At 46.9% G+C, this 17,700-nt stretch overlaps 1 protein-coding gene across 2 annotated transcripts in view; it reads right to left on the reverse strand.

Moving 5' to 3' along the window:
- Nucleotides 1-14,124, reverse strand: part of LOC140716675 (homeobox protein BarH-like 2) — a 37,792-nt gene extending 23,668 nt beyond the window's left edge. For both annotated transcript variants that reach the window (XM_073029496.1, XM_073029497.1), the window contains exon 1: nucleotides 13,802-14,124. In XM_073029496.1, coding sequence (XP_072885597.1) covers nucleotides 13,802-14,051 — 250 coding nt within the window. In that variant the 5' untranslated portion in view covers nucleotides 14,052-14,124. The remainder of the gene's footprint in view (nucleotides 1-13,801) is intronic.
- Between the last annotated feature and the right edge of the window lie 3,576 nt (nucleotides 14,125-17,700).

Below are 17,700 nucleotides of genomic sequence, written 5' to 3' on the forward strand. Positions count from 1 at the left end.
GAAGAGATATTCAGTTTTTCAATAACGCCTTCCTTCATAAACAATTCTGACCTAAATCACTGAAAAAATAGACTCTGAAAATAAGGGACCATTGCTGCAGCTTCCTTAGGTATAGTGTTAAATGTTAGTCTCAATCTTGCAGGCTTGGAAGATTCCAAAGAATTTTCCAAAATGCTTCTGCTTAAAAAAACACAATGCCCTGTAACATCCTGAAGAACTAATTTGGATTTACATAGGACCATTCACAATGCAGACCATTGCAAATCATTAAAGCCAATGAAGTATTTTTGTGGTTTACTTTCTTTGCTAATATAAATAGCAGTCTATTTACTCACTGCAATCTCTTACAAAGAGCCAAGATAATAGATGATAAACACAAGAGAATCAACAGAGGCTGGAAATCCAGAACAACACACACAAAATGGTGGAGGAACTCAGCAGGTCAGGCAGCATCTCTTGAGAGGAATAAAAAGTCAACATTTCCGGCTAAGCCCCTTTATCAGGACTGAATGATCAGAAATGTTAGTGCTATTGACTGAGAAGTTACCATTGTCCACAGATAACTACGCCACATTGTACCAATTCATGTAAGGAACAGACCAACAGCTACCTGCACCATGTACTGCTGGTATATATACATACCTTGCGCTCACATCCCAATTTGCTAATGATACAATATATGCTTGTGATTATGAAATGAAACCAGGAGCATATTGGTATCTATGGCAGTGTGTGCTGTATGGCCTAGTTTTGTGGCCAGAGCATTTAATTATTTCAAGACAGATGGAACAAAACAGTCGACCATTAAAACTGACATATTTTACCTCTGTAGGAACACTGGTTGCACTTGGGGCCCATCCAATGACCTCTGTACATAGGGTGTGTGGAAAAATTGAGACCTAGTTTGGGTTTGATGTACTATCAGAGGTAGTAGGAGAAGCAAGCAGTCTGAGAGAGCTTAAGAAGCTTTTAAGTAGACTCATGAAGATGAAAGGAATGGAGGCATATGGATGATGTCCTTTGTGCCCACCTCTGCTTTCAACTTGACACTATAACATGAAAAGAAATCGTCCCAACACCGACCTCTGTGGAACACCACTAGTCACCAGCAGCAAACTAGAAAAAGCCCCTTTTATTCCCATTTGGAGAGGCTTAATATGATTTGGATTACGAGCCTGATTGAATTTTTTGAGGATGTGACTAAACACATTGATGAAGGTAGAACAGTAGATGTAGTGTATATGGATTTCAACAAGGCATTTGATAAGGTACCCTATGCAAGGCTTATTGAGAAAGTAAGGATGCATGGGATCCAAGGGGACATTGCTTTGTTGATCCAGAACTGGCTTGCCCACAGAAGACAAAGAGATGGGTCATATTCTGCATGGAGGTCGGTGACCAGTGGTGTGCCTCAGGGATCTGTTCTGGGACTCTTACACTTCGTGATTTTTATAAATGACCTGGATGACGAAGTGGAGGGATGGGTTAGTAAATTTGCTGATGACACAAAGGTTGTGAGTGTTGTAGATAGTATGGAGGGTTGTCAGACATTACAGTGGGACATCAATAGGATGTAAGACTGGGCTGAGAAGTGGCAGATGGAGTTCAACCCAGGTAAGTGTGAGGTGGTTCATTTTGGTAGGTCAAATATGATGGCAGAATATAGTATTAATGGTAAGACTGTTGGCAGTGTGGAGGATCACAGGGATCTTAGGGTTCGAGTCCATAGGACACTCAAAGCAGCTGTGCAGGTTGACTGTGTAGTTAAGAAGGCATACGGTGCATTGGCCTTCATCAACTGTGGGATTGAACTTAAGAGCCGAGAGGTAACGTTACAACTTTACAGGACCCTGGTCAGACCCCAATTGGAGTACTGTGCTCATTTCTGGTCACCTCACTACAGGAAGGATGTGGAAACTATAGAAAGGGTGCAGAGGAGATTTACAAGGATGTTGCCTGAATTGGGGAGCATGCCTTACGAGAATAGGTTGAGTGAACTTGGCCTTTTCTCCTTGGAGTGAAGGAGGATGAGAGGTGACCTGATAGAGGTGTATAAGATGATGAGAGGCATTGATCATGTGGATAGTCAGAGACCTTTTCCCAGGGCTGAAATGGCTAGCACGAGTAGGCACAGTTTTAAGGTGCTTGGAAATAGGTACAGAGGAGATGTGAGGGGCAAGTTTTTAATGCAGAGGGTGGTAAGTGCGTGGAATGGGCTGCTGGCGACGGTGGTGGAGGTGGATACAATAGGGTCTTTTAAGAGACTCCTGGATGGATACATGGAGCTTAGAAAAATAGAGGGCTATGGGTAAGCCTAGGTAGTTCTAAGGTAAGGACATGTTTGGCATGGCATCGTGGGCCAAAGGGCCTGTATTGTGCTGTCGGTTTTCTATGTTTCTCTAATGATTCTCCTGAGAGCCACATACTGTCCGCCTTCACTGTGAATAGTCAATGACTTCTGCAGTTCTCTGGGATAGAGAAGTTCAAAGATTGGCTGCCCTCTGAGGAATCCCCTCCCCCAATACACATTCCTGTCTCCTAAAACTCTACTCTTGATTTTAAAGTCATCCACGAGGGGAAGAATCTCCCTCATGCATCAGGACTTCCCAATTTAAGTAACAGGCCACTTTTCTGCCTTCCCATCCAAGCAGATTTACTTGACAAATCTGTTGGAATGCTTTGAAAAAATAACAGACAAGATAGGCCAGTGATGTTGTTTATTTGGATTTTCAGAAGGCATTTGATAAGGTGCCATACATGAGGCTGCTTAACAAGATAAGAGCCTGTAGTATTACAGGAAAGATACTAGCTTGGATAGAAGGAAGGCTGACTGGCAGTGACAAAGAGTGGGAATAAAGGAGGCTTTTTTTAGTTTACTGCTGGTGACTAGTGGTGTTCCATAGAGGTCGCTCCTTTTCACGCTATATCCAGTGATTTGGATGACACAATTATGGCTTTGTGGCCAAGTTTTCAGACGATACAAAGACAGACGGAGGGGCAGGTAGTGTTGAGGAAGCAGCGAGTCTGCAGAAGGACTTAGACAGATTGGGATATGGCAGGTGGAATACGTGTAGGGAAGTGTATGGCCATACACTTTGGTAGAAGGAGTAAAGATGTGGACTATTTTTTAAACGGGGAGAAAATTCAAAAGTCAGAGGTGCAAAGGAACTTGGAATCCCTTGTGCAGGATTCCCTAAAGGTTAACTTGCAGGTTGAGTTGGTGGTAAGGAAGGCAAATACAATGTTAGCATTCTTTTCAAGAGAATTAGAATATAAGAGCAAAGATTTAATGCTGAAGCTTTGTATGAGTCTAGGACCAGAGGGCGCAGCCTCAAACTCAAAGAGGGATGTCCATTTAGAACAGAGATGAGAAGGAATTTCTTTATACAGAGGGTGGTGAATCTGGGGAATTCATTGCCACAGGCGGCTGTGGAGGCCGAGTCTTTGAGTGTATTTAAAGCAGAGGTTGATAGGTTCTTGATTAGTCAGGGTGTTATAGGGAGAAGGCAGGAGAATGGGGTTGAGAGGGATAATAAATCAGCCATGATGGAATGGTGGAGCAGACTCAATGGGCCAAATGGCCTAATTCTGCTCCTATATCTTATGGTCATTTTCACCCATTTTCACTTCTCTCTACGCTTCCCCATCACTCTGCAACTGTAAATATGTTTTGTTCCAAACTTTTTTCCAGTTCTAATGAAAGGCCACCAAAGGAGCTATAATCTTTCTTTTCCTTTACAGCACTCAATATCCTCCCAGTTATCATATTGTGGCGAGCATTCGGTCCATGATGACAGGCACAAAAAGCTCGTTTAACACAACAGCCATTCTTATCGCGGAAAGCACCGAAACAGACCAGGCACGATGACCCAAGGAGAGAACATTTCAGCATATAGACAGAGGTGGTGATTATCACAGACCTTGGTTACAGTCAAGGTGACCCACAAACACACAAAAACGAGTAACAGTATAACCCAAGCTAAAGTGTAACAATAAATTAACTTGAGCATCCCACCATAATCACACAAATGCATTTTTTAAAAAGATCAATAAGTAGCACTGGCCACCAGGAGTGCTGGGGTGAACTGTCAACCATGCCCTCCCTCCACAATGCCCCCACCTCAGGGGTTAACCGTCCCCAGCTGCCCCAGAATCCACAACAAAGTCCAAGAGTTCTGGTGGTGGCCGATGCTGCTGACTGGGGTGCTAGGAGGTGTCTGGAGCCCCTCCAGGGAGGCACAGTTTGGTGAGGCAAGAGGCAGGGCACCCAGAGTGTCTCCTCCTTCCTTCAGGAGTCTCTGAGCGGCGGTGGTGGTGGCACTTTGGTCCAGGCCTGCCTAGGCCTCTGACCACTTTGTGGAGTAATCCATCGCCATGAGCACATAGCGGTTCCTGGCATCGATGAAGGGGAAGGGGGCCAGGATGTCCACCCCTACACGCTGCATTGGGGCCCCCCCCACCAGGTACTGCTGCATTGGCGCCCTAGACAGCTCCACGTCCTGCCTGCACCTAGGCCAGTAGAAGTGTTCACACAGCTTGCCCAATGTCTTTGCAACCCCCAAATGGCCGGCCCCCACCAGCCCATGCACCAACCGCAGCACCGTGGCAAGGAGCCCCCGGGGACCATCAGCTGCAGATCTCCATCACCATCAGACAACCGCCACCGCCGAAGCAGCAACCCGTCGCTCACCTCCAGCGTTGCCCACCGCGAGACTCCGGGTCCAGGGGCACGCCAGCCGTCGTCACACGCTCAGCTATCTCCTTACCCGGGTCAGGACGGGACCACTTACTTGCTCGCTGGGCAGCTGCTGCTGGTCCACAGTGCGGAGATCGCCACGAGCTGCCAGCTGAAGGGCCACCATCGCCGCTTGCCCCCTTGCCCACTCCTTGAGGCGGTGACAGTAGCAACACTCGGCAGCCTCGCAGGGACGGTGAGAGAGGGCGTCAGCATTTCCATCAGTGGCGCTGTATTTCGAAATCGTAGTCTCGGAGAGCGTCCAAACACCGCGCCAGCTGCCCCTCAGGACCGCGGAAGCACAACAGCCAGGTCATCAATGCACGGTCCGTGCAAAGGAGGAACCGTCGGCCGAAGAGGTAGGGCCGGAAGTAGTGGAGGGCCTGGACTAGGAACTCCTGGGAGGTGGCACAATAGTTCCGTTCAGAGCGGCTCAGGGCGTGGCTGAAATACGCCATGACATGTTCTCCTTGATCCCCCTTCTGTGATAGCCCTTCACCAAGCCCCCCGTCGCTGGCATCTGTGTCATAATGAAGGGGTGTGCTGGATCAGGGCATGCCAGCACCGGGGCCTGGGTGAGCGCAGCTCACAGCTGGTCGAAGTCGACACCACAGGCATCAGACCAAGCGAAGCGCCTCCCCGTCTCAGTGTACTGGTGATGGTGGTGGTCCTTAGTAAACCAGCCATAATATAATGCCTGTCCCAGGAAACCGCGAAGCTCGGAGACATCGTGGGGAGTGGGCCACTCCCTATCCACCACCACCTTCTCGGGGTCCGTCACGCACCGCGTGCCTCAGGAACTTCATCTGGCGGGGTTGAGGTGTAGGTTCGCCTAGCGGATGGTGGTGAAGACCTCGTCCAAGCTCCACAGGGCTTCAGCAAAAATGACAGCATGCACTAGGAGATCGTCCAAACAGATGACACAGTGACTCCGCAGAACGTGAACCAGCACCCTCCCCATTGGTCTCTCGAATGTGGCCGGGTCGTTGCACAGGCCAAACGGACGTGCCAGAGCCTTTGATTAATGGTGAAGGCAGCCTTGGGCCGGGCCTTCAGGGCCCAGTAGCCACTGTGGAGACTGAGAGGGCTGAACCAGGGCGAACCCGCGATACAGTCTAGGGCATCATCAAGTAGGAGTCCTTCTCGGTCGTGATATTGAGACGGCCGTAGTCTGCTCAGAACCGCCTTGACCCAACCTTCTTCCTGACCAACACTGCCCGGGCTGCCAGAGGGCTCGATGATGCCAGCCACTGCCATCTCAGCTACCTGGCATTTGGCGAGGGCCAGGCAAATGAGCTGCAGGTGGGTGTGCCGTGTGCATCAGCAGCCCTCGTCCCTGGCTGCGGAGATACGGATGTGCCGGTCCAGCAGGTCCTTCAGTTGCTGCTGCTGGTCCTGATCCAGGGCCTCACTGCTCCGCTGCCACAGCCCTCTCACACTGCCTGGGCGGTCTCGCTGGGGCAGTGCTCTGCGTCGACATGGTTGCTGAGGACAGGGGCACGGTGAGCCCTGGCAAAGCACAATGCTTGTTTCCCCAGTCCTCCCTCCGGGTCGGTGCCACTTCCCCTCCAGAGCGCTACAATACATTTACTTTATCCTATTGTATCTCTGCATTCATTCTTTCACACGTCTCTGCCTTGAATTTCATTTGCTATTTTTCCTTCAACTGACCGTTTTCCTTATCACTGGCAACTACACAGCCAATTTTTGTTTCTTCTGTAAGCTTCTTTATTACATTAACTATTATTTAAGATCAGTGCAAAAAGGAAGGCACTGGACACTGAACTCTTTGGAATCACACTAGTGACACCCATCAACTATTGAACTTTTGCTTCTTGCCACTTTCAATTTTGGAGCCAATTTCCCCTCTCTCTTAGATTTTATCCATGAGCTTTACTATTTTGACCAGCCGGTCTCATGGGGCCTTATCAAGTTCTTTACTGAAATCTAAGTAGATGACATCAAAAACTCTGCATTCATGGACCCTCCTTCTTAACTCCTCAGAAAATTCAGTCAGGATTGTCAGGCAGAAATTCACAATGGTTGTCCTTGATTAATCTTTGGTATGCAATTGTTTGGTTTAGCCTTACTCCCTTGTGGAAAAATGTTGCAACATTAGCAGTTCTAAAATCCTGTGACACTCCACTTAAAGCAGGGAGGACTGAAGAGTGAAGGGCAGAAGACAGACACAATAAGCACGATTCTCCTTAACCAGAATGAAAGTGGCATTGTTTGCCAAAGTAACCCATGATTGACAACTGTAGTACTAGGACAGGAGCAACTGCATCACTGACTGCCCCAGTATAAAGCAATGGCATGGTATTCACGGTCACTCATCTGTGTAACGGGAGTTTGGTATGTACCACCATCATTTAAATTGTCATTTACACCTTAACTCTACCATCTACAAAGGCTGCAAACCCCACAAACTTCAAAAATAGGTAGTGATGCGTTATCAGTGAGGGTGGCTATTACAGGGACCACTGATTCTTGATGATGACACCAGCATCAACATTTTGCACCAACCTTTGGAATGAGTTTCTCTTAGAACATCAGGGTTTCTGTTGGAGCAGAACCAGAACTATATTATAGTTAATTTCATACACAATAGATTGCATTTATAAATGGGTGGCAAGTCCACAGTTCCTTATTACGTGCGAAGACATTGACACTCATGCTGCTATAGTTCTCCGAGTGTTCTGTGACTGGGAGTGAAAGTGTCTCCCACTGATAGACAGTAGACAGGCTGGAGTCGCATGGACACGAGTGCATCTGCATGTGTGTGTATGCACGATGATAGAATGATGCTTCACACACAACAAGCTGGAAGAACTCAGCAGGCCAGGCAGCATCTATGGAAACAAGTCAACATTTCGGACCTGATGAAGGGTCTCGGCCCGAAATGTCGGCTGTTTACTCTTTTCCAGCATTTTGCGTGTGTTGCTTGGATTTCCAGCATCTGCAGATTTTCTCTTGTTTGTGATAGAATGAAGCTTGCCCATGTTAACTCATATTTGGGAAGGAGCTGCCATATGTACAGGCAAAGTTAACATATGCACATGTATATAAGTGCCGGTCACAGAGCCTGAGGTTTCCATAAGACGTATATCAACAAGTTAACTCAACGCCCACTCCAGGCTGATGCAGAGCAACCAGTCTGTAATTCAGCCTTTTATTTTGCCCAGTATATTAAAATCATTCTTTCCCTCTCATTTCTCTTTTAACATATAACCATATAACAATTACAGCACAGAAACAGGCCATCTCAGCCCTTCTAGTCCGTGCCGAACGCTTACTCTCACCTAGTCCCACCGATCTGCACTCAACATGCTCGTTTCTACTTTGTCTTGGATTCTCTTTTAGTTTTGCACCCAATATCTTTCCCAACTTTTCTTCACAAAGAGACTCATACCCAAACTACGAGCCTGCAGCAGGATGTACAGCACATGGGTAAAGTGAGAGAGCAAGAAGTTGGCAAATGAGGTGCAATGTGAGGAAATGTGGGCCATCTACATTAGAAGAAAGAATTTTAAATAATTATTTAACTTGTGACTATAAAAGGTTGTGATCCAAAGGTACGGGTGTCCCTCGTTTTTTGAACGTTCGCTTTACGACACCTCGCTGTTACAAAAGACCTACATTAGTTACCTGTTTTCGTAAACAGAAGGTGTTTTCGCTGTTACGGAAAAAAGGCAGCGCACGCGCCGAGCAGCCAAGCTCCTCCCCCGGATCTGCATTCTAGCCGGCATTGCTTAAACACGTGCCTGTGAGCATCTGTGCTTTATGTCGTTTTATTTTGTTCATCTGTTAGCAAGATGAGTTCTAAGGTATCGGAAAAGCCTAAAAGAGCGCGTAAGGGTGTTACACTTGGTGTAAAACTAGACATAATTAAGCGTTTCGATCGTGGTGAACGAAGTAAGGATATAGTGAGTTTGGCTAAGGGAAGTTGACGAAGATAATGTTGAAGAGGTTTTGGCATCCCATGACCAAGAACTGAGAGATGAAGAGCTGATGAAGAGGAAAGGATAAAAATTGAAGCCAAACACAATAGTGAACGACCCAAAAGTGAAGTTATCCAGGAACTGAACGTGAAGCGATTGCGTGAGATTTTTGCTGCGATTGACAACGCTGCAATGATTGCAGGAAAGTATGACTTTAATTTTGAAAGGGTACGTAGGTTTAGGGCATATTTGCAGGATGGTTTGAGTGCTCACAAAGAACTATGATAGAAAAATGCACGAGGCTAAGCAGTCAAGCATACTGTTTTTCAAGCCTTCCACATCAGCTACAGCAGACGATGAAACTCGACCTTCGACATCAAGGCAGGCAGACATAGAAGAAGGTGACCTGCCTGCCCTGATGGAAACAGACGACGATGAGAACACACCCCAGTCTCCTCTACCTCCCACCACCCCAACCTCCGACAACTCAGCCTAACACACCATCATCAGTGTCCTCACTGTCTTCCCAATACCAGTGAGTGAAACTACACTGTACATACATTATTTCTACTTTATATAGGTTGTGTATTTTTATGTGTTACTTGGTTTGATTTGGCAGCTTCATAGCTTAAAGGTTACTGGAGAGAGTGCTTCTGCCGAGAGCGCTTCTGCCAAGTGCTTTTGCCGCGAGTGCTGCCGGGAGCGCCTGCGCCGAGTATTTTTGCCGCAAAACTTGCGCCGAGTATTTTTGCCGCAAAACTTGCGCCGAGTGTTTTTGCCGCAAAACTTGCGCCGAGTATTTTTGCCGCAAAACTTGCGCCGAGTATTTTTGCCGCAAAACTTGCGCCGAGTGTTTTTGCCGCAAAACTTGCGCCGAGTGTTTTTGCCGCAAAACTTGCGCCGAGTGCTTCTGCCAGGAGCGCTTGGGTGAGATTTTCGCTGCGGTGGACGGTGCTGCAATAATTGCTGAAAAGTATTCCTACATTATATAGGCTGTGTATTTATCAGACCATTCCTGCTTTTACTATATGTTACTCTATTTTAGGTTTTATGTGTTATTTGGCATGATTTGGTAGGTTATTTTTTGGGTCTGCAAACACACACAAATTTTTCCCATAAAAATAAATGGTAACTGCTTCTTCACCTTACGACATTCCGGCTTACGAACCGTTTCATAGGAACACTCTACCTTTGGATAGCGGGGGGAACCTGTATCTTGACATCCTAGTGCATGAAACATGTAGAATAGGCATTCAGATAGAGCAAACAATTAGGAAGGCTGATGGAATGTTGGCTTTTAGTGAAAGAGGCATGGAGTATAAAGGTAAGGAAGTTCTGAGGCAGCTTCACTGGTGCTCTGGAGCACTGCAAACAACTGTGCTCTCCATATTTAAAGGATGATACACATGCACTAGGGATAGCAGAGAGAAAGCTCGCTGTTCCTGGGATGAAGCAGTTGCCATATGAAGTGAGGCTGAGTAGATGAAACCTGTGCTCATTGGAATTTAGAAGCATAAGAGGATTAACAGGGTAGACAGTTAGAGGAAGCTTCTCCCAGTGGAAGTATCTGGAACCAGGGGACGTAGTTTCGGAAAAAAAGGGATCACCCATTTAATATGGAAGCAATGAAGAATTTGGCAGCTGGTTGCTCTTAATAAAGGGTGAGATGGAGGGTTAAGTTATCATCCAAGGTACTCGCAACAATATTGAGTCCACACTACCACTTCTCCAATGGTCAATACATAACTGTGGATACAGAAAACTGGGAATAATCTCAAATATGAATGTTTTTACCTTCACAGCTGAGTGTTTCAAGCATCTTTTGGTTTTTGTCTCAGATTTCAGTGAATGTGGTCTCATGTTACTCAGTGGCTTGGAGTCATGGACATAGTCAAATGCTCAGTGGTGTGGAGCACTGTGGCCATTTCTGTTGCAGTGGAGGAGAGGGAAAAAGACTATAGGGAAAGGGATTTAACTGTAAGGGGAAGAGCCACGGTTTCTGTGGCTGTAAATGAGATTCCAGAATAGTACGCTCTCTCACTGCATTTCAGAGGGGGAGTAAGAATAATCTAGAGTCAGGGTGCATATCAGTGCCAATGATAAGGTAACAAGAAGAGTGAGATCCTCAATGTTGAATACAGAGTTGGGAAATAAGTTTAAAAGTAGGATAATAAAGACAGTAATCTCAGGATTACTACCAGAGCCACGTGCTAGCCAGAGTAGAAATCAAAGAACAAATCATATAAGTACATGATCAGGAGAATGCTGTAAAGTGAAAGGACTTGCATTCTTGGGCCACTGGAACTGGAAGAATGTAATCACAGTGAAAAGGCACAATGTAATCACCGGCAACTATAACCTGCGTAGAGACCGGGCTAACTAAATCAGTAACCGTCCTGCAGAGGAGGAATTCCTGGAGAGTGCATTGAGAAAAGTGAGGTAGTAGTAGGGAAATCGGTGGGATTTAAGGCTGATAAATCCCCAGGGCCTGATGATTTATATTCCTGGGCACTTAAGGAAGAGGCTCTTGAAATAGTGGATGCATGTGTGATCATTTTCTAATATTTTAGACTCTAGGTCACTTCCTACAAATTGCTAGGCAGGGTGTTATTAAGCTGGAAAGAGTGCAAAGAATATTTATGGGGATGTTGCCAAGATTCAAAGTCCTGAGTTATTGGGAAATGAGGAGCAAACTAGGATGTTATTCCTTGGAGCATGGGAGACTGAGGATGACCATATAATGTGCAAACAATAAAAGTGAGCAAATATCATTCAGAACTGAAGTTCACCAAAGTGAGTTTGCACTGTGATAGTTGCAGGCCACAGCAGAGATGAGTAAACCTCATAAGGTGAGAGGCAAATGATTTAAAAGGGAACTGAGGGGCAACTTTTTTAAACAGAGGGTGGTGTTCATATGGAACAAACTTCCAGAGTAAGTGTTTGAGCCAAGTAGAATAACAACTTTTAAAAGGCTTTTAGACAGGTACAGTACATGAGTAGGAAAGGATTAGAGGGATTTGGGCCAAATGCAGACAAAGGAGACTAGCTCACAAGGGCAATTTGGATAGGGTGGACAAGTTGGGCTGAAAAGCCTGTTTCTGTGCTGCCTGACTCTGTGACTGGTCAGAGTAGATGTTCCTGATGGTGAGGGGGTCACAGCCTGATGATGAGGAGGTGGTCTATTTAAAATGGAGAGAAGAAGAAATTTCTTCACCCAGAGAGTGTGAACCTGCGGCATCCTCCACCTCAGGCCAAATCACTTAAGAAGGAATTAGGAACATTTATGATGATGAAAAAAAAGAGATCGGGACTATGAGGAGAAATCACAAACCAAATTTTGACAATCAGGATTGAATGGTACAGCAGCCTTTAAGGGCTGAATGGAAGGTTCGCATCTTCTGTGCTTGAACTGAGCAATGGTGTGAGGCACTGGAAACACTCACACTGGTCAGTGGTGTGGTGCACTGGAAACACTCACACTGGTCAGTAGTTTAGGACACTGGAAACACTCACACTGGTCAGTAGTGTAGGACACTGGAAACACTCACACTGGTCAGTAGTTTAGGACACTGGAAACACTCACACTGGTCAGTAGTGTAGGACACTGGAAACACTCACACTGGTCAGTAGTGTAGGACACTGGAAACACTCACACTGGTCAGTAGTGTAGGACACTGGAAACACTCACACTGGTCAGTAGTTTAGGACACTGGAAACACTCACACTGGTCAGTGGTGTGGTGCACTGGAAACACTCACACTGGTCAGTAGTTTAGGACACTGGAAACACTCACACTGGTCAGTAGTGTAGGACACTGGAAACACTCACACTGGTCAGTAGTGTAGGACACTGGAAACACTCACACTGGTCAGTAGTTTAGGACACTGGAAACACTCACACTGGTCAGTAGTGTAGGACACTGGAAACACTCACACTGGTCAGTGGTGTGGTATACTGGATACTGACATGTTGTTCGATTTGAGGAAATATGTAGTCAAACTCATCACAGTTGTGAAAATCTGGATACTTCCACACTGGTATTTGGTGTGAACACTGTATGCAGTGACAGTGGTCAGTGGACAGTAGTACTGGACACAAAGGCTATGATTGTTTTCCTTGGAGCAGACAACACTGACAGTGAACTTGACAGAAGTGTACACTGTTATGAGGATAGTGTAGACAGAAAGAAAACTGGCCCCTGCAGAAGTGTCCAGAACTAATGAGCATTCCCTCCCCCATCTTCTTATTTTGGCAACTTTCCCCTTCCTTTCCAATCGTGATGATGGGCCTCAGCCCGAAACATCGACTGTTTATTCATTTTGAAATATGCTACATGACCTGCTGAGTTTCTTCAGCATTTTGTGTGTGTTCCTCTGGATTTCCAGCATCTGCAGAATCCCTTGTGTTTATAATGAGCATAACTTTAAGATGAGGGTTAAGAAAATTAGAGCAGATCTGAGAAAGAACTTTTTTAACAGTAGTTGACATCTGGAATGCATTGATTGTGAGTGGAGGCTGAGACTCTTACAACATTTACCAGTATCAGGATGAGCAGCTTAATTGCCTAGGTGTGGAGGGCTGGTGAATCGGGGTTATCAGAAAGCCTGAGTGCCCTATAACCCTACCATATTCACACAAATTGTTGGCGTGAAGCAATGGTTGTAGTCACTGGTCAGTAGTGTGGAGCACTGGACCCAGCCACCGGCACACTGAACACATTCATACTTTTCAGTGGTGGAGGCACAGAATCCAGTCCCCGGTCGATGATGTGGGGGTCCGCACACCCTCACACTGCTCAGTGACATGAGTCCTGTATACAGACCCCAGGCAGTGGGTAGCCCTGCGTACAGCCACACGCGCTACAGGCACACGGCAGTATTACCTCTTGATGTGATCTGACAGAGAGAACTGTCGGGAACTTTACTCAGTGTGTGGAACCGTCGGCTACGGATCCCGTGCCACAGCCGTCCCGGGATGAATTAAACTTCCAGCGTTGCTGCACCTTGGGGAACGGTCGGGTTTTAGAGAGCGCAGGTGGCGGGATCCCGGGCTGGAGCGCACGCCTGTCCGCGCTGGACACCGGCGCAGCGCACGACGCGACCGACGACCGACACGGCGCTCGTACCGGCACAAGAGTGCAGAGCCTGCGGGCGGGCGATGAAGCCGACTCGGGAGCCCGGGGACAGGTCCGGGAACCCGCGGCTCTCCCTGGACAGGATCTCATCGATCATGAAAGTCTTGTAGCGCCGACTGTCCGGCGTGTGCAGCCTCGATGCGATGGAACACTGCATGGTGTGAATCTCCGCAGAGAACTTCTCCCGAGTGCGCTCCGCTCTCTCTGACCCGCAGCTCCGCCCGCAGCCCTTTATAAACATCTTCCCAACCCGAGCAGAGCCAGGCGCCCCATCAATCACCCGCTCCCCGCGGCCAGCGGCAGCACCGGGACCGCAGCCTACTGGCAGGGCTGAGGGACAGGGCGGGCGAGGGAGAAGGGGGTGGGGCGGATCGACACGGGAGTTGGATAAACTGGTGGTTGAGTAAGGGCGAGGGCGGTTGAAGAGGAGAGTGTGTCAGCCCTGCTCCCGCTGACACCTCCCAGTCTCCATTTAGCGAGTAGAGTTCACCTGGTTCCAGTCTTATCACCTGCAGCCTATTTAACCCCAGTTCTCATGCACAGTCCTTGTTCACTCATCCAACCAGCCGGCCTCAAACAGTTGCTCCTCACTCACTCTCCCTGCCTACAATTTTCCTTGTTGCCTGCTGCATTTAGTTTCTGTACTCTCTTGTTTGTGACCCGTTGGTGGCTTGTTATTTTGTGGTCTATTAATAAAGTTATCGTCCACCACTGAATCGTCTGAAGCTTCTCTGCTTTTGGGGCAAGCCTCCTCTGCATTTCCTGACAGAGTGGTGTGGAGTGAGAGGTGGTGGGGAGGGAGTGAGTGGGTTAGTTAAGAGGGTGGATGAGGAACAGAGGATTGAGGTGAGGGTGAAGGGTGTTGGGTCCTGGAGGGTGGAATTGAGTGAAGGGGCGGTGTGAGAAAGGAGGAAAGAGTCTTGGATGAGAGAGAGGGCATTGAGCGTGGGGCTATTTTATACTTATTCATTTATTTAGCGATACAGCACGGAGCAGGCCCTTCTGGTCCTTTGAGCCACATTGCCCCACAACCCCCAACAGCCTCGATTTAACCCTAACCTAATCACAGGACAATTTACAATGACCAATTAACCTACCCAGTACGGCTTTGGACTGTGAAAGAAAACCAGAGGACCTGGAGAAAACCCACACATTCCATGGAATCCTTACAGATGATGCTGAAATTGAACTTTGAACTCTGACACCTTGAGCTGTAATAGGGTCACTACTTTGGTTCGGGTTATACGTCAATAATTTGGATGACTGCTGGTGATAGGTGGAGGGGCAGGTAATGTTGAGGAAGCAGGGAGTCTGCAGATGGACTTAGACAGATTGGAGGAATGGGCAAAGAAGTGGCAGATGGAATATAGTGTAGGGAAGTGCATGGTCACATACCTTGGTAGAAGGAATAAAGGCATAGACTATTTTCTAAATAGGGAGCAAATATAAAAATTAGAGATGCAAAGGAACTTGGGAGTCCTCATGCAGGATTCTCTAAAGGTTAACTTACAGGTTCGGTCAGTTGTGAGGAAGGCAAACACAATTTTAGCTTTCATTTGGAGAGGACCAGAATATAAAATCAAGGATGTAATGCTGTGGCGTTGATCAGACCACATTTGGACTATTGCAAGCAGCTTTAGCCTCCATATCTAAGGAGGGATACACTGGTGTTTGGATGGTACAGAGGTTTTTTTTGCATAATAGGGGAATTGAGGGTTATGGGGAAAAGGCAGGTAGGTGGAGATGAGTCCAGGGCCAGATCAGCCATGATCTCATTGAACGGTGGAGCAAGCTTGATGGGCCAGATAGCCTACTCCTGTTCCTATTTCTTATGTTCTTATGTTCTTATATTTATGAGAATGATCTCAGGGATGAAACAGTTAATGTGTGAGCATTGTTTGATGTCCCTGGGCCTGTAATCACTTGAGCTTAGAAGGATCAGAATCAGAATCAGGTTTAATATCACCAGCATATGTTGTGAAATTTGTTAACTTAGTAAATAAGTAAAGCAATTACAGGAAGTATATAAATGTATATTAAATAGCTAAATTTAAAAAGTACAAAAACAGAAATAATATAAAATTTATAAAAAGTGAGGTAGTGTTCATTGGTTCAACGTCCATTTAGGAATCGGATGGTAGAGGGGATGAAGCTGTTCCTGAATCACTGAGTGTGTGCCTTCAGGCTTCTGTATCTCCTACCTGATGGTAACAATACGAAGAGAGTGTGTCCTGGGTGATGGGGGTCCTTCATGGTGGATGTTGCCTTTCTGAGGCACCACTCCTTGAAGATATCCTAGGTACTATGGAGGCTAGTACCCAAGATGGAGCTGACTAATTTTACAACTTTCTGTAGCTTCTTTCAGTCCCGTGCAGTAGTACCCTCCCCCTCCCCACCCCAATACCAGACAGTGATGCAGCCTATCAGAATGCGCTCCACGGTACATCTGTAGAAGTTTTCAAGTGTTTTGGGTGACAAACCAAATCTCCTCAAACTCCTAATGAAATATAGTCACTGTCTTACCTTCTTTATAGCTGCACAATATGTTGGGACCAGGTTAGATCCTCAGCGATCTTGACAGCCAGGAACTTGAAACTGCTCACTCTCTCCACTTCTGATCCCTCTATGAGGATTGGTATGTGCTCCTTCGTCTTACCCTTCCTGCACTCCACAATCAGCTCTTTCATCTTACTGACGTTGAGTTCCAGGTTGTTACTGCAACACCACTTCACTAGTTGGTGTATCTCACTCCTGTACGCCCTCTCGTCACCATCTGAGTTTCTACCAACAAAGGTTGTACCGTCAGCAAATTTATAGATGGCATTTGAGTTTTACCTAGCCACACAGTCACGGGTATAGAGAGAGTGGAGCAGTGGGCTAAGCACACACCCCTCAGGTGCACCAGTGTTGATTGTCAGTGAGGAGGAGATGTTATCACCAATCTGTACAGATTATGGTCTTCCGGTTAGTAAGGACATCAGAGGTTATGGGGAGAAGGCAGGAGAATCGTTTGAGAGGGAAATGGATCAGCCATGATGGAATGGCAGAGCAGACTTGATGGGCTGAGTGGCCTAATTCTACTCCTATGTCTTATGCAGGTGTTGACTACATTTATGTTCTGCCAGGCATGGGGGTGGGGTCATCGAGTGGCGAGAACCCATAGCCTGGCAGTGGCAAAGGGGCTTAGCCACTCCCAAGAGTTGGGGGTGGGTGTGTCAGATTGCAAATGTTGTTGATGACTGGTGCTCAGCTGGAGGTTCGGTAGGAGTGGCGAGACAATGGGAAGGCATCAGTCATCGGCTGGGTTGAGGGAGACCAACCAGACTTAGAGATGGGAGCTCACTTTGCTCTTGCCTGATTAGTAACAGTGGAAAACTGCAGGTGCCACTGTGAGGTCCAGCTACCCTGATCTACTTATGAATGGGAAAAGCTGCCTAAAAGTGTACAAGACTGTGGAAATATTACAGATCCCATTCTCTTCCATCCGGCTCATAAGATTCTCAGTCATGTTGCCTGGAGGTGTTCCCGTTCCTAATATTCCAGCTGCAGATCTGCTGCTCCCAGCCTCTTTAGATGAGTGATGGCACCCACATTCCCTGTACCTGGAATACTGTTGTTCCCAGTCACTGAGCCCAGACCTTCTCGTGCCAGTCCCAGTCCTTACAATTGAAGTCCTCCCAGTTTCAATCCCTTTAGCACAAACAATCCCATCACTTCATCTGTACCATTGCTGCTCCCAATAACTGTACTTGCTGTATTGGCATTCCAATCCTTTACCTGGAAGGAAATACTACCACTCCCAGAGGGAGCACCAGTGTTCTCAATCACTTTGACACGAATCACCCCTTGTAATAATGATCAGTGAGGCACAGAGAATCTGTATTTACCAA

The sequence above is a fragment of the Hemitrygon akajei genome, chromosome 26 (assembly GCF_048418815.1).
Source record: "Hemitrygon akajei chromosome 26, sHemAka1.3, whole genome shotgun sequence".
NCBI classification, from domain to species: domain Eukaryota; kingdom Metazoa; phylum Chordata; class Chondrichthyes; order Myliobatiformes; family Dasyatidae; genus Hemitrygon; species Hemitrygon akajei.